This window comes from Schistocerca serialis, chromosome 8 (genome assembly GCF_023864345.2).
Source record: "Schistocerca serialis cubense isolate TAMUIC-IGC-003099 chromosome 8, iqSchSeri2.2, whole genome shotgun sequence".
In the NCBI taxonomy this organism is placed as follows: Eukaryota; Metazoa; Arthropoda; class Insecta; order Orthoptera; family Acrididae; genus Schistocerca; species Schistocerca serialis.
Window position 1 is genome coordinate 328,646,786 of NC_064645.1, and position 17,815 is coordinate 328,664,600.

At 44.0% G+C, this 17,815-nt stretch overlaps 1 protein-coding gene across 1 annotated transcript in view; it reads left to right on the top strand.

The window, feature by feature from the left end:
• LOC126417003 (E3 ubiquitin-protein ligase TRIM9-like) overlaps window positions 1-17,815 on the top strand; it is a 150,070-nt gene that overhangs the window by 37,462 nt on the left and 94,793 nt on the right. The window contains exons 5-6 of the mRNA XM_050084890.1: window positions 8,187-8,219; window positions 13,938-14,077. Of these exons, the coding sequence (XP_049940847.1) occupies window positions 8,187-8,219; window positions 13,938-14,077 (173 nt within the window). The remainder of the gene's footprint in view (window positions 1-8,186; window positions 8,220-13,937; window positions 14,078-17,815) is intronic.

Consider the following 17,815-nt stretch of genomic DNA (forward strand, 5'->3'; position numbering starts at 1 on the left):
CTATTTTTTGGATCATAGGCTTTGTTGAAAGACTGATCTGCACTGCAGTCCTAGGTTTAGCTTAGGCTGAAAGGTGACAGTTCGCTTGTGAGTTGGTGAAGCGGTATCGAAGGCTTCAGTTAATGTAAGAATCGGTAAAAGTGTCTCAGAGGTATTCTTGCTCGTTCCTGTAAGCAAATTCTAGTCAAGCTAGGGAGCAGTAATCCAGTTTATGAAAAAAGCAGCAAGGGTGTAAGGCTTAAGCAAATTTAGCGAGTTAAACGCATGGGCAGGACAGTTTATCCCGGTGCTCTGAGCAGGAACGCCGGGCGCGCACACGCAACCCGCACCTGCGGACGCGAGGCACGGCGACGCATTCCGTTCCGGCGCTTAACGGCTGCCTGGCACGCGCCGGGGCGCAAACATGGCGCCCTGAGTCGCGTCTGTCACCTGCTAGTCGTGCGGAGGCGGCGTGGCTGCCGAGACTGCTGGCCGCACGGGGGAAGCACTGTCTGACCATAAGTACCCGCACACCCGTATGTAATACGAGACTGACCACTATATGCCATGAGAGGTAGACTCGCCATTATAAAATGTGGTGGGGAGAACTGTGTTGCCAGTAGGGAAGCAGTAACAGTGGAAAAGGTCAGTCACGATAGCTCAGTGACTTCTAAGGTGGACTAGTCACGAGGTGACTTTTCAAACCTTCTAAAACTGCCCATGTCGACTGTTGTTGATGTGATTATGAAGCAGAAACGAGAAGGAACAACCACAGCTAAACAAAGACCTGGCAGACATCATCTACTGAAGGGTAGGGACCGTAGAGCATTGCGAATGGTGGATGTAAAAAAGAACCTCATGAAATCAGCAGAAGAATTCACTCTTGAGTCCCAAAGTACTACCAGCACTCCATCCAATACAATGACTACCCGTAGGGATTAAAAGAAATGGGGCGGAATGATCAGCTAGCACCTCATATGCCACACCTTTGTGTCATCATCATCATAATCATCAGCCAATTCAATCATTAAATGATGTGGCCTCTTCGAGTCGTGGATTCAGGTAGGCTTTCAGCAGTCTTATCCAAGTGGGACGGTCTTGGGCAGTTCTCTGCCAGGTGTTACCAGCGATGTTCTTGATGTCTTTGTCCCATCTGTCTGGTGGTCTTCCTCTAGGCCTCCGGTGCTCTCTCGGACTCCACTCGAGAACTAGCTTCGTCCATCTGTTGTCTTTTCTTCTTGCGACGCGGCCAGCCCACTGCCATTTCAAGGAACCTACTGTCTCTAAGATGTCATTAACCTTCGTCACAGACCGGATGTCATCTGGCCTTTTCCTATCCTTTCTTGTATAGCCCAGCATTGATGTCTCCATGGCTCTCCGTGCTGTCCTAAGTTTCCCTTTTGTAAGTGAGTTCAGCGTCCATGTCTCGCAGCCATACGTCATCACAGGAAGAATGCATTGATCAAATACTGCTTTCTTCGGATTTACTGGCATTTTTGATCTGAATACTGTTGAATTCTTCCCAAATGCTTGCCAGCTAAGCTTGATGCTTCGATAGATTTCTGGCCTTATGTCTCCCTTCATATTTATAATCTGGCCAAGGTAGACACATTCACTGACTTCTTCTAATAGACTGTCCTTGAGTTTCACATCTCCAGCTGGGACCCATTTGTTGGACTTACTTTCGTTTTAGAAAGGTTCGTGTTCAAGCCAACCAGCTGACATTCCGATGCAAGATCTGTAACTAAGTTTTGGAGCTCTGTGAAGTCTTTGGCCAGTAAGGCAATATCATCAGCAAATCTCAAATTGGTAAGCCTTCTTCCATTAATTCTAATTCCCTTACCTTCCCAGCTCACCTTTGTGTAGTCACTGCTAATCAACTCTTAAACATGTGTAGAGGGCTATGACGCTGAATAGCAGGTGAAGAGCGGTGACAATGAACAGTAGGCGTTTGGAATCGAATGATATAGCATGATGAACCACGCTATTTCCTGTGGCAATCCAATGGAAGGGTTAGGTTTGGCGAATGCCTGGAGAACGCTGCACCCCATCATGTAGTGCCGACAGTAACGTATGGAGGACATGATGGTATGTATGGAATCGTTTTTTGTGGTTGGGGGTGTGGTGTCCATATTGCGCTCAAGAAAACACGTGGAAGAATACGAACACATTTTTCACCATGGTGTACTTCATACAGTAGAGGAACAGTTCGGAGATGATGGCTGTAACAGCAAGACAAATACCCCTATCGCAGAGCAGCACTTACGAGGCATTTGTTTGTGGACAGCAACGTTCTTGAAATGGACTGGCTTGTCCAAATTCCCTACCTGAATCCAATATAATATCTTTGAGATGAGTCAGAGTGTCGACTTCGCTCCAGCTCCTAGTGTCCTTCATCACTGCTTCTCTGGTTTCGGCTCTTGAGGAAGAAGAGATTGCCATTCCTCGCAGACTTTGACACCTCATTTAAAGTGTCTCCATCTGAGTTCAAGCTGTCATAAAGACGAAGGGGTGAACACGACCCATATTCCGGAATGGAATTTGCACTCTGCAGCGGAGGGTGGGCTGATATGAAACTTCCTGCCAAATTGAAACAGTGTGCCGGGCCGAGACTCGAACTCTGGATCTTTGCGTTTTGCGCACAACTGCTCTACCTATCGGGCTACCCAAACACCACTCACGACCCGCCTTCAGAGCTTTACCTGGCCAGTACCTCATCTCCTACCTTCCCAACTTCACAGCAGCTCATCTCCGAAGGTAGGAGACGAGGTACTGACGGGAGTGACGCTGTGAGGACGAGTCGTGAGTCGTGCTTCGGTAACTCGATCGGTAGAGCACTTGACCGGGAAAGGCAAAGGTCCCGAGTTAGGGTCTCTTTCCGGAACACAGTTTTAAACTGTCAGGAAGTTTCACACCCTATATTAATTTCCACTACTAGGGGTCCGGATACGTTTTATTTTATTGTGTATCTACGAGTTCTATTTGTTCATTTCGGTACTATCAATGGAAATCACAGTGAAAATTCAAAATATTTTTTATATGGAACAGTTAGCTACATTTTGCAGCTAATACCTTACATAGTTACCAGTCCGTCTTAGACATTTGTCGTATCTTTGAATCAACAGCTGTGAACAAGTCAGTGTAAACTTGTTAACTGACACCGAGCAAGGACCTGTGTATTGCGGCTGACTGATTTAAAATTTCATGATTGTCGTCGGTTTTTTCCACTTTTACTTCCGTACTATCGAATACTGTACAGTTACTGTGGAATCGGAGATGCGGCTTAACAAGGGCAGCATAAGCGAGGTTCCACTACAGTTTTCATGGTAATGTGTGTTGTGGCAGTGATGCGTCGCCTTCCTTTAACGCGTTGTTGGTATCCCACCGCTGGATGGTGTGTCTCCAGACATGTCTTCGCTGTTCATTGGGGCTCAGCAGGAAGTGGGACTCATCACTGGAGAAAATTCTTTCAATGAGATTTCAGGCCGAGGACGCGAGACGCCCCCGGCAGCGGTGAGATACCAACCTGATTGTTGCCCACTATACGGCCCGCCAACCAGGAGTGATGTTTTGGGGCCATTTATTTTCACAGTAGGACCCCTTTCGTCATCATCCGCGGCACTCTTACAGCACAGCGGTAGATCGACGATATTCTACGCCTTCATTGCGAGCCGTCCCGGATTACATTTCAACAAAAAGATGACCGCCCACATACGGCGAGAGTTTCTGCCACTTGCCCTCCTGCTTGCCAAACCCTGTCTTGGCCAACAAGATCATCAGATCTCTTCCCTTCTGTGAACGTTTGGAGCATTATGGGCAGGGCCTTCCAACCATCTAGGAATCTTGACGATCTAATCCGCCATTTGGACAGAATTTGGCACGATATCCCTCAGGAGCATATCCAACAACTCTCTCAATCTATGCTAAGCCGAATAACTGCTTGCATAAGGGCGAGAAGTGGACTTGTTCACTTTGTGACTTGCTCAGTATGTGAAGCTCTTTGCCTTGAATAAATTATCAATTTTTCTGATATTTTAAGAATTTGTTTGTCTATACCTGTACATCACATCTCCCGATTTCCGATTAAATTCGAGTAAATTATTCACGGTGCGTCGTTTTTTTTTTTATCGTAGAGTGTATTTGTTTTTTCAGTTGGCGGTTTCGATCACTCTGATTATCATCAGGTTGATCTAAACAGATAAACTGGCAAGTGGTATAAAAATGTACATAATGGTAGGCTATCAACTGTAACAGCTTAGGAGACTTGGGTGCTAGACGTAATTGGCCGACTACAGTTTGCCAAGGCATAATAAACAGTTAGAAATATAATCTTAGACTACGTTTGCGTACATATAAAGTAAATTTATTAAAATGCATTTAAAAGGGACCAAGACTTATACCGTGGATCAAAAGAGAAATCTTAGTTTAAATTCTAAAGGGAAGCTGCAAATAAGTGTAAGCGCCATATGCATTACAATCAAGTTAACTGACTGCAGCTTGTCAAACGATAAAAAAAGTCACCGACAGAGTAGGCATACCAAAATCGGATCCGAGGAACTGATGGCGGCACGAAGCCAACGCATAATGAAAATGGACAGAGTGAGTAATGAAATTAATAAAAGCTTCACGGCTGAAAAAAGTATGACATTGAGCTACCGTTAAAATGTACCGTAAAAGGTAGCGCTCAAAAGCGGATTGTTGCATGTACAATACATAAATAAATGAACTGAAAGCAGCATAACAGACCAGGGTAAAAAGAATGCAGGCACAACAGATTCGCCGAAACGGAGACAAGAAAAATGTGTGCAGTAGAGGGAGGAGCATATCTGTACCAGGTTATAAAACCTGCAACAGCTTCTCATATAACGAAAAGTAGGCACTGGTCGTGAATTCAATCTGTTCATTAAGAAGTTTAGAGGGGTGGCGTTTATTAGTCCCTTAAATTTGTGTCTCCTCCTTTAGAAAAGTTTACTTAAGTTTATCACTATAGACGACGTTTTCGTTACGAGAGAGAGGAAAGTGCCTTTCGCAAACGATATCCTTTTCAGCTAACACCTCAGCGATTGTTTCAACAATTTAAAACCAGCACAACCTTCTTTCTTCCCTTGCAAGGTTTACAGAAGTTCTCCAACGAAGCCTGCATTACTGCCAGGACTGCCCGTATAGCTCACCTGCAAGAATAAAGCCTGGGTTCGAATCCCATTGTTGACAGCCAGTATTCGCCAGATGGGAAAAGTCCTGTCTACAGAAACAAGTGTTTAACTGTTAGCGGCTCCAGTTCTTTCAAATTGTCTTAGTAAACAATAGTCTACACCAGTAGTTCCCAACTTGAGGGTAACAGCCCCAGAGGAGGAAAATGTATTTTTCTGAACAGGAAAAAAAAAAAAAAATCAGTTCTGTTTCAGTAACGAAATTAAATTTTTAAAATGATCATTACTGTTATCACTATCTCGTGAAACTCAAATCCTGATTACATACGTTACCAATAATTCATTTTCTTTCAATGCGTAACACAACGTGGTTGAGGTTACAGTTCGTGAAACAAATGTACGAATGTCTTCCTTTCGTAGTCCAGCCACTACACACATACTTCGTACCATGCATGTATGACAGTAAAAACGAGATACACTGAAGAGCCAAAGAAACTGGCACACCTGCCTGATATCGTGTAGAGCCCCCGCAAGCACGTAGAAGTGCCACAACACGACGTGGCATGGACTCGACTAATGTCTGAAGTAGTGCTGAAAGGAACTGACACATAAATCCTGTAGGACTGTCCATAAATCCGTAAGAGTACGAACTCTTCTGAAAAGCACGTTACAAGGGATCCCAGATATACTCAATAATGTTCATGTCTGGGGAATCTGGTGACCAGCGGAAGTGTTTAAACTCAGAAGAACGTTCCTGGAACCACTCTGTAGCAATTCTGGTCGTGTGAGGTGTCTCATTCTCCTACTGGAACTGCCGTCCGTCGGAATGCACAATGGACATCAATGGATGCAGGTGCTCGGACAGCATGCTTACGTGCGTGTCACCTGTCAGAGCCGTATCTGGACGTATCAGTGGTCCCATATCACTCCAACTGCACACGCACCATACCGTTGCAGAGCGTCCACCTGCTTGAACGGTCCCCTGCTGACATGCAGGGTCCATGGATTCATGAGGTTGTCTCCATACCCGTACACGTCCGTCAGCTCGATATAACTTGAAACGAGACTCGTCTGACCAGGCAACATGTTTCCAGTCATGAACAGTCCAATGTGGGTGTTGACGGGCTCAGATGAGGCGTAAAGCAAGATTACACGAGTGGGCTTTCGGCTCAGAAATCCCATATCGATGATGCTTAGTTGAATGGTTCGCACGCAGATACTTGTTGATGATCCAGCGTTGAAATCTGCAGGAATTTTCCGAAGGGTTGCATTTCTGTCATTGGTCCCGTTCTTGCAGGATCTTTTTCCGATCGTAGCGATGTCAAAGATTTGATGTTTTACCAGATTCCTGATATCCTAGGTACACTCTCGAGATAATCGTAAGGGAAAAGCCCATCTCTAGCTCGGAGATGCTGTGTCCCATCGCTCGCGCGCCGACTATAACACCACGTTCAAACTCACGTAAATCTTGATAACCTGCCAATGTAGAAGTAGTAACTGATCTAACAACTGCACCAGACACTTGTTGTCTTATACAAACGTTGCCGACCGCAGCGCCGTATTCCGCCTGTTTACTTATCTCTGTATTTGAATACGCATGGCTATACCAGTTTCTTTGGCGCTTCAGTGTAAACACAGGCTGTTTCATAATTCATGTTACATACTTATAGAGGCTGTAGAGGGGACTCAGTAGATAAAGTTTTACGTAGGAACCCAAGACCGGAAACGTCATCCAACAATGCTGCAGAGCATCAAAGTTAAGGCGCCGGCGCCTGTTAATGTATTAATATATACAGGGTGAATCCGTGACGTTACAAACTTTCTAGGATGATGGAGAATGATAAAGGTATCAGTTTGAGGTAAGGTTCTCTGGTTTGGAAACGAGTGTGTCGAAAGTTACAATAGAAAATTATTCAGATATCTCTGACAGGTAAATACATGTACCGATACTATTGTTGCTAAGAATGTAAGGTATGCAACTTCCATAAGTGGTGGTATGGACCAAGACAGGCAAAATGTCTAGAAAACATGGGCTCTAAAGCATACCTGAGGAGCTATGAGTATTTGTTCATCTTCGATGCTGTGAAACAACCTTCTCAATTGAACACTTGCTCATAGCTCTTACGATATGCGTTGTAGAGCCTATGTTTTTGAGACATTTTATCTTTTCTTGGTCCTTACTACTACCTCTTTAAGTTGCCTATGTTGTTCACTTTGCAACAACAAACGAACTAATTGACAGCACAACACAACAGTAACTATGAAATGGATACTACACTGCTGTAGAGACTACACATTATTATTATTATTATTATTATTATTATTAATGGTAGTCGTAATTTCTTTCAGTTCAGTGGTAAAGAGTTGATCAGTGAAGCGATTACACACATTAGACCTAAGTATGGTGGACACATTTTAATTTGGTTGGTTTTAAAGGGAGAAGCAGGGTGTGGGCGAAGCACGTGCCACCATGGAGATGAGTGGTGCAGAAAATCATGTTTTGTTACAAATGTCTACCCCCAATATAAATTGTTAACATTCTTTGTTGAGGAGGAATTGAAGGTAGCACTGGCAATGCGCTGAAAATTGCTTTGAAATTCTATTAAAAAATGTTATCAGAACGGAGCAGTACCAATTGTCTCACTGGCTTATTAGTTCGTGGTGTAATAGAATACCAAAAACTAAATATCATTTATCTTTGGTTATTTTAAAGAAGAAAGTGTTCAAAGAAAATTCTTTTTCATTCTATAATGTTGTTAGGTACTAATAGTCAAGATTAGGGGGGTAATATCTAATATCTGATTGCACTCAGGAGTAATGGTTTCACAAAGGTTGGAACAACTGGTCTATACCAACACTAATGTCGTTAGTATCACATAAACTACAGCCAGTCACTCGTTGCACTTGAAGCGCAAAGCGATGATTTTATGATTGAAATTGATCTGCTACGCAGTTTCTTTCTAGTTCTTTGCTACGCATGATGACCTCTCTCGCACCTGTCGCTTTACTGCCCCTTTTCTATAATGTGTGTTTGTTTTCTTCTCTTCTGGGCCGCAGCTGCCGCGGAAGGAGAAGAGAGGCTTCCTGCAGGTAAACTAATGTTCTCTTGTCTGCTCTAACACGTAGCTGTAGTCTGTAGCGTACAAGTATGCAGTGTGACTGCGTATCATACTTCAACTGCTTTGAGGAAATGTGATATCACTTGATATTCACGCTCCTGATGAAAAATACTTTTATTCTACGAGTAATTGTGTATCATATTTGGCATTCAGTATGTCTTAAAAATTTTCATTGATATTATTTATTTATTTATTGAAATAAAATGTAGGATGCAGTTTTTCACTCACTGCTAGTGACGTTGTGCTGGAACATGCTTTCAGTAGAATTTGGAAAACGCAGTATATTAGCAACATAAAATGTTTAACGTAGCTGTAAATTCGCACTATTAAATTTCTAATTTTCTAGTTAGGAATGTCGTTGACTCAGTCCACTCTTGGATCTTATTCTAACGAACCGAGAGTCCCTCAATGGTCTGCCCTGTCCATTTGTGTGGAGACTGAGATGTGTCAATGTATAGGATGAAGACAGAATCATTATTGCTATGTGACACATTTTCCCGCACATTACTTGTGAGCAATTTGATTTGATAATCCTTTTAAATCTGTCACATCGATAGGTTTAAGGTGTCGTATTGTATGTACGCCAGCTACTCACAGGTTCATTCTTTTATGGTTCTCGACTTAAACTCTTCATCTGGCTGGTATCTTTGATTATGATAAATACCACATTTAAAAGTGGCACGGGTTCCAGATTACTTTGAAGATCTCGAGGCAAATGGTATTTTCAGAGTAGGTTTTCTAGTAGCCGGAAGCAACGTTGTAGTACTAAGTCCGACGTTACGATTGGTATTGGAGGGCGGGGTCGGGTGAGTTATTCCCTTGGCACAGTACTGCTGCAGGGTAGATAACTTTTTGTAGTCCTCTGTCTTATACTTACATTACAATGGCAACATCGTGAAGCAACAATAGTCAAAAGACCATTAAGTAGCTATTTTGTGTAGCACAATCTGTGGCCATATCATTTTTGTTTCCAAAAAGCGATGATATATCACCTCAGCTGTTACAGAAATTATTGATGAGGCATTAACAGCCTCTGACATTAAGTAAGAACTTGATATCGCATGTTTTGAATGATGCGAGCAAAGCATGTGATTCAATTTCATCGTACACCTTACTAGCAAAATTGGAAGTTCTGCGACGTACGTAATAACGCACTGGCAGTAATGGCATAATACACTGCCCAGTCACGTTAACTAAAGCACTTGTCAAAAGCCTGAATAGACACGTTTTATAGTGCGGACCACTGCGAGTCGTGCAGGAAGGGAGTCAGTGAGGCTGTGGAAGGTACTGACAGGGATGAGGAGCCATGCTGACGCCAGTGCAATGGTCAACTGAGCTACGTTTCTCGATTGCGGATCAATGGCGCGCACAGCCCGGTCCTGGTGGCCCCACATATTCTCGATTGGGCTTAAATCCTGGGAGTTTGGTGGCCAGGGAAGTACAGTGAACTCACGTACATTGCGAGGTGCGTGACGCGTTGCGTTGTCCTATCGGCGGATGGCGTCGTGCCGCGGAAAAACAAACTGCACGTGGCGGTGGATATTGTCTCCAAGGATACTTGCATATTTGTACTGATCCACTGCGCCTTCCAGTAGCACAAGAATACCCAGGGAATGCCCTCTGTCCTGGATACTTCCGACGGCTGTTGCAGGGCCGTACATCTGTCAAAACGTGATTCGTCTGAAAAGCCCACCTCTCGCCGTTCAGTGGACGTCCAGTAGCGGTAATTGTGAGCAACTTCCAGCCTTCGTCGCCAAGGAACAGCAGTCAGCATGGGTGCATGAACCAGGCGCCTACTGCAGAGGCCCATACGCAGCAACGTTCACTGAACGGTCGTTGAGGAGACACTATTGATGGCTCCTTGGTTCATCTGGGCGGTCAGTTGGTCAACAACTGCACGTCTTTTCGCCCGTACACATCTCCGCCGTTTCATAATTTTTTCCAACCTTGGCCCGAAAATTAATCATCACGCTCTTTTGGACGTCAGATAAATCGCTTCATTTACGCAATACGACAACGAGTGCACTGCTTTTCACGCTCCGGACACGCTTTATATACTCTGCACTACTAGTGCTGCAACCTATCACCTGTGAGTGGTTATTGCACGTTGACGTTGTACGTAAGCGGTTCTCACATTTATATGATTGGGCCGAGTATTTAGGTAGAAGAAGACAGTTTGTCTCATCAAAAATAGGCTTTCCCACAATTTGATCTTAGAACTCGACTACCACAGATTAATATTCTCGAACCCTGCATCTTTTATTACTGTAATTACAGATTCCTCCGATTATTTGGCTCAGTCGTTTTGGTCTCCTCTAACCGCATACCACGTGATAAAACAAAGCTTCTTTTGGCGTATTTATTGTTTGATGGCCGACTTACAAAAGATTTCAAGTACTTTTTTTAGTGTCGTAGCTTTCCATCGGCCTGGGTAACACCCCCAATAGGGGTGCAGATGAAACTGCTTTGGTGGTGTTACCAAAAGCTTGACGATATGACTTGTACGGGAGCGCAGAACATTCAGTTCGATGATGTATCGCCGCACTCGCTCTCTCGCACACATAAAAACACACAGAGATGAGGAGCACCTTCTGACTGGTGCTAATGACCTCCGCAAGACATCGACAAGAGGTCAACGACCGTGAAGGCGAGAGAGCTAGCGGTCGTATACAGAGCCGGCAGTCTTCCGGTGATTCCGTCCGGCGCCGCCAGGGTTGCAGCTGTGGCGTCGGCTCATCGCTTGTAAGGCGATATGTATCGGTCGGGGATTAGCACCGGAGATGCAGACGTAAGCAACATGACCCTCCTTCAAAGGCTTCACTGCTGAAGGCTATGTGATCACAAGAGACACACAGATGCACAAAGTGTGTGTGTGTGTGTGTGTGTGTGTGTGTGTGTGAGAGAGAGAGAGAGAGAGAGAGAGAGAGACAGAGAGAGAGAGAGACAGAGAGAGAGATACGACAGCATCGATAAGCTTTGTTCTGGGTAGGACGAAACACGAAGAATCGATGATATTCCACGTCATTCTGGTATTAGGGCATGGGACTAAGAAGAAACTACAGTGGTGAAAAAAGGCTCAGTCGTGTCTTTAGACAGCATAATGGAGAAAACGGACATCCATCATACTTGAAACTTCCAGTAGTGGATCTGTACCTTTCAGCAAATGGGAAGCATTCAGTTCACGGCTATTCTAATAGTAATTCCTAAATTGGACAGATGAGGTGGAGTTTGCGGTGAAAATTGTCAATACATCTGATCTGAGAAAAATATCTCGCAACACTAAGGATTTGGTTAATATTGATGTAGAAATAAGGAAATAAAAGAAATTAGAGCGCCTACTGAGGCGCGCAACAGCCACTTTGCTCACCCGATAGTGGAATCGACTGAAACAAGGAGTAGCTAACAGTGAAACAAGACACATTCCACTGTGTTCTGCGCAGAATATACAGGCTGTCCCATCGATCTTGATCACCCCAAATAACTTTTAGTCAAGAAGTAAAATAACGAATGTATCACGCAAATATTGTTTAGCTTCCAGAGGGAGAATAATCAGCATGATTCGTTAAGAGGATATGAACAATTGTACATCTTTTTTAAGCAGCACCCTATTTTTTTAGTTAGTTTTCCATTTTCTCCCTTCAGCACATGCTCAGCAACGTATTACATGTTCACAAAATTCTACATAATAAGAAACATAAACGACGATCTTTAATACCGCTTTGTAGTACTGCAAACCACTGCGGACACGAAATGATTGAAAGATGCTGAAAAGTGGTGATCATGGACAGTGATACACTGGTCCAAGCGATGGATGAAAGAATTCATCCCTGCTTTCAGTGTTGCTTGATGAAGTGAATTACGTAGAAACAATCACGATACTTCCCTCCATCGTCTCTGGAGCCTTTGGAATATCGCATCCCTAAGGAAAAAAGCCGAGAGGAGTGTCAAGCGGCTGCCTCGTGCATCAATGTGTGTGATGTCCTTAGGATAGTTAGGTTTAAGTAGTTCTAAGTTCTAGGGGACTGATGACCTCAGATGTTAAGTCCCATAGTGTTCAGAACCATTTGAACCATTTTGAACCGAGAGGTGTTGTGTCAGGAGTCTAATAAGTAACAAGGCCAATTACTGTTCATCTAAGACCAACCAGTCTGCCAGGTTACCTTCGGTTCAGAAAACGCCATACACGCAATTCATTATCTCCTGGACATCCACCGTTTTGGTACCAGATAAGCCATCTTGATCTTAGCGGCTTTTCATCCAGAAGACGAGAAAGAATTAACGTGAGAAAGTTAGCGTGTGCACCGTTCAGGTTAGCATAGGTGAAATAAGGGCTGATAATAGCAGTACTGTACTGATCATCTCATTCAAGACATTATCTCGCCATTGATTTTTCTTTCTGACGTGCATTGTCAGGCTGATAGAAACAGTTATCGTCCTCGAGCTTTTGGTTATAACCTTCCGCAATTATAGTTTTATTTGGAACCATACCCTAACCACGGAGATCAATCTCATGCCGTAACACCACCTTCTCGGTACTTCACTACACGTAGAGGCATTAGTCGAACCCCAACCCTTCCATTGGGGCGCGACAGAGTATAACGTGATGCATCACTCCAAATCGCTCGTTTCCAGTCATGCACTGTGCAGTGGTGTCGGTCTTTAGACCACCTCAAACATCACTTAATACAGAATACACAAATGTGTGGCTTATGAGGAGCTGCTTGACCATCGTAACTCATTCTACCCCCTACGCACAGTCACTGTTCTGCCTGGACTGCTGGTATCTCTCTGGAACTCATGAGTGATTCCTTCCTCTAATTTCATGCCATTTTTTTACACAAACCTTTCGCAATGCTCGACAGACCCTGTCCTTCATTACAGGAGGTCTGCCGTGGCTTGGTTTAGTTGTGGTTGTTCCTTCCCGTTTCGATTTCAGAGTCACATCAACAATCGATTTTGGGTATCCTTAGAAGGATTGAAATGACCCCGATGGATTTGTTACTCAGGCGACAGCCGGTAACTAGTTCACGTTCAGAGTCACTGAGGTCTCGTGACCGACCCATTCTGCTATTACTTCTCCTCTACTGAGAATAGAATACACAGTGCCTGGTTTTAGACAGGCAGATCCGACTCTCGTGACATCTAACGATAACGATCGAGGTGGTGCAGTGGTTAGCACAGTGGACTCGCATTTGGGAGGGTTCAAATCCGCGTCCGGCCATCCTGATTTAGGTTTGCCGTTATTTTCCTACATCGTTTCAGGGAAATGCCGGGATGGTTCCTTTGAAAGGGCACGGGTGACTTCCTTCCCCATCTTTTCGTAGCCCAGTGTGACTGATGACCTCGCGTTTGGTCCTCTCCCCTGAATCAACCAACCAACATCTATTGGTAGATTCTCCATAACGTAGCAATGTCCTGGTAGTTTTGATCAGGTAGTGAATGAAGAGGAACACAACGCGTCCTATCAACCTAGACGATTTCACCTTCTTTGGTTCTATGCATGCAGCGTGCTCGTAGCTTATTTAAACCTAAAGTATGAAGCACACTTCCCTTTTGGTCTCAGTCGCGTTTTCCGGCTTGATTGTTAACAAGAAAAACTATTACAATTGTGCAGCTGAAATGGGTAACAGTATATTACTTGTGTGTTTCCAGTGTACCGTGAATGTTGAAGTTGACTTCGTTTCTGCAGCTCCCGCGGCGCCCATCATCATCCCCGAGGAGTGCAGCGCCGAGAACAACAGCGTGACGGTGGCGTGGCAGCCGCCGCCCACCTCCTTCGTCGAGGGCTACGTCCTCGAGCTGGACGACGGCAGCGGCGGCGAGTTCAGGGTGAGTGCCGCCTTGCTCTGCCGTCACGCCCAGGAGGCCGCGCGGCCGCCGTGTCGTCCCCTGCCATATAGGGGCATTAGGGTGTGGTGTGGAAGGACTTGGGATCAACACATCTCAGCCGTTGTCAGCTTCAGAGCTTCTGCTTCCCATTCAAGTTGATCCCCCATTGGTTTCTAATCATCCCGCAAAAAAAAAAAAAAAAAAAAAAAAAAAAAAAAAAAAAAAAAAAATAAAATAAATAAAATAAAATAAAAAAAATAAAAAAAATAAAAAAAGGAAAAAAGAAGAAAAATACTGGCAGTACCGAGAATTTGACCTCTGTCTTCAGGAAAGAAATCAGATGCACTGACCGTTAAGCAGTCTGATCTTTGGTTTCTTGTATTTGCGAATTTTTGTAAATGTGCAAGATCCGCTCCTGAACTAAACCTCAATGTTTCTTTCTCAGTATAGCCACGAGTCCGTAGATGGTGAAGCAGGAGCACTTGAGCTAAACTCAGCTTGTTTTTTTCACGTGAGACAGCAAGGAAAGAATTACTCGCTCTCGTGTTATTTTCATTTTATTTTATTTGGTGCCATTACAAGTGACCTACCACCTTGTCACTAAGACAGGCCGTATTTTCACAATATGAAATGTGGATCTTATTCTTCTTATATAAAAGTGGATGTATGTGTGTTTGTTCCATATCTTCTCCTAAACCACTAGATCGATTTCAACCAAACCTGGTACACATCTCACTTATTGTCTGGGAAGAGCCACTGTGGTAGTAAGAACAATGTACCTCTCAAACATGTGGGGATGGCGGTGGAAAATAAGCTTAGATGACGACTCGTAAATAACCACGCTATATTCCCCCACTATTTTAGAATGAGAGCACTTAATAACTTTCAACAAATTTTACACATGATTTCAAACACATACGAGAATTTTTCTCGCTAATATCGACTACAAAATGATGAAACGAAAAAAGTTTATCGCTTATTACATTATCGCTGTTCATGTATCAGGCTCGACCTTCCAATTTGTTACTGCTTTAGTACTATATTTTTCTGACCATAATCGCATGTACCAGTTAATGTACCTGTAAAATTATATCACTATACGACACATAGTCCAAGAGGTAGGACGTCATAAACAGTGATCTGCCTGAAAATAAAACTGCAGGGCAAAATTCGCCAGTGATACAAATTTGTACAAATATTTGTGAAATTTGTTATATACTTATGAAATACATGTGACACGTGCATACCCGGGAAAACCACGAGTAAAATTCTCCTCCGAAACCCTTGGATCGATTCCCGTTAAACTTGGTACTCATATTACTTACTATTTGGAAATAGATAGTGTGGGAGTAAGAATTGGCAATCTGCTATTGGGGTGGGGACTATAACGTGGAGGTAAAAGGGAGATGCAGGGATGGGTGAACAGCGAGTGGAAAGGAGAAAATGACACAGGTAGAAGGGAGGAGGCCGTGGACAAATAGAAGGGAGGGGGAAATGGACACAGAAAGGGAAGATGAGGTGATGGACGAGAGAGGGTAGGAGGAGATGATGGAAGCAGAGGGGATGGTGCAGCTGGACAAAGAGGAAACAATGGAAGGGGAGGGGCGGATGGACAGGGAGAGTGGGATGGAGGAGATCAGCTAATAAAATTGGAATAAATACATACCTAGGCAACACCGGATTCTCAGTTAGTATTTTAATAATAGCAAAGAATCTTTAATAACTCCTAGACTACCCCTGCCACTTATTATGTTCAAAGTGGCTTCTTGTTGTTAATATTTGTGACAGAAAAAGTAGTTATTACACGCCTGTATGTCGGGTACCTCGGTGTCTATAACAGCTCTGCTATATACACTCCTATGCAATGGCCGGTTCGTCACACACAACCAACGCCATACAGAGATAAATGACGCGACCATCCTCCTTCGCCACTTACCGGCTGTGCAAATGGGCTCCCTATGCTTTGCAGTACCGCTCTGTATTACAGCTCATGATAGCAAATTTTCCACCTTACGTAGCGTCCAGATATAATGCGAAACATGGTAAATAAATGATGCCTGAAATAAGATGTAATGTCACTAATGGTTTTCAAGAGGATGTCTAATTAAACACCTTTCAGCCGTCGAATTTCCAACCTTATTTTATTTGGCAACCAGTTTCGGCGGTTTGCTACGCCATCTTCAGGCCCCTGACCGACGTGTAGGAAGAATCTACCTCGGTTGTGATCAAAACAGAGACCAGCAATATTGGTATTAGTCGATATTTGCTACAGTGATCACTTCAACCATCACTTGCCGACGGTGGTGTATTGGTAATTCATGTCTAAAAGCAATACAATAAAATGTGCAAGGTACTGCGAGACCCTTGGAAAACTGGAAGGACGTATTCGACAAGTTCGTCCTCATACAGAGTACCCACTTCTTCAGCATGACAATGCCACACCACACACAAGCGCTGCGAAATCTGCTACAATCCGACGCCTTGGGTTCACTGTCACCGATCATCTAACATACAGTCCCGACTTGGGCCCATCTGATTTTCATCTGTTTCCAAAACTTAAAGTACGACATCCAGGACTTCAGTTTGATAGTGAAGAGGTGCAAGCAGAGGTGAAGTTGTTGCTCTGTCAAACATTCCTCAGTGACTGTATCAACAAACTGGTCGCTCGTTGCAGGAAATACGTTCGTCGCCAGGGTGGCTATGTTGAACAATAAATACGTGGGCATGAAGAATAAAAATGTAGAATGTTAATAACATTTGTTTTGTTTAAAAAGCTTGAAGAGCTTTCACATAAAAAATTAGGAGGCGTTACTTTTCAGCAGGCTTCGTATATCAACACGCTTGTTTGCAACTTCATCAAATGAGAGCTGACATCAGTATTCGTTTACTTAAACAAAATCAGGAATTCTTTGGGTATTTCCATTATGATGTTACGTTTGTGCCTCAGCGATAGCGCTCAGGGACACGTGTTACATTTCTTATGCGGCAATTTTCCCAACGGGTACCTTATTCGACCTAGACGTATTCAGTCTTTCATGATAAAATATTCCGACACTTTAATGGGTGAAAGCTGACGGGACAATGAAGCCGGAGCGAGACGCCACCTCATTACGCACTCTACCGGCACGAGGTTCCGCTGCGCTATTCATATGCAGCAGGCGGGCGGATAGCTGGCCTTCAAGAACGAAGACGCAGCGGCGCGGAATTGATCGGAAGGTGCGTAGCCTTAGCGTGTAATCAAAGCCTTGATCAATGGAAATGACAGGGCTCCGATGACAGGAAACCAGCGTGAATACCGTTAAAGATTTCATCTGCTTTCTGCGTGAAGGGAGTGCCGCAGTGTAGAGCGGTACCGCGTAGAATAACCAAGGCTTCACGGGATGGTCCCCACTTATTGTTGGTCGATGTAAGCCGTTCTAGTGCGGCATGGAGGGGGCGTTGAAGCTATAAATGAGCGCCAGGTCTGACTTTAAGGAGGGTGCCGCAAAGAACCGACTAATAATGCAGCACAGGCGGCATTAGATTCCGATCTATTATCGCCATCCAAAGTGAGCGGTACAAAGTGAACATTCGGGGTGTCGAGATAGTATTCGAAACTTCTAATCACCACCAAAAGCACAATGATGTGGCATAAATTTCACTGAGACCAAGAAACTGGGCAAACGAATCAGATTGGTAGTAGGGAAGGCGAATACTCCACTGTGTTTTATTGGGAGAATTCTGGGAAAGTGTAGCTCA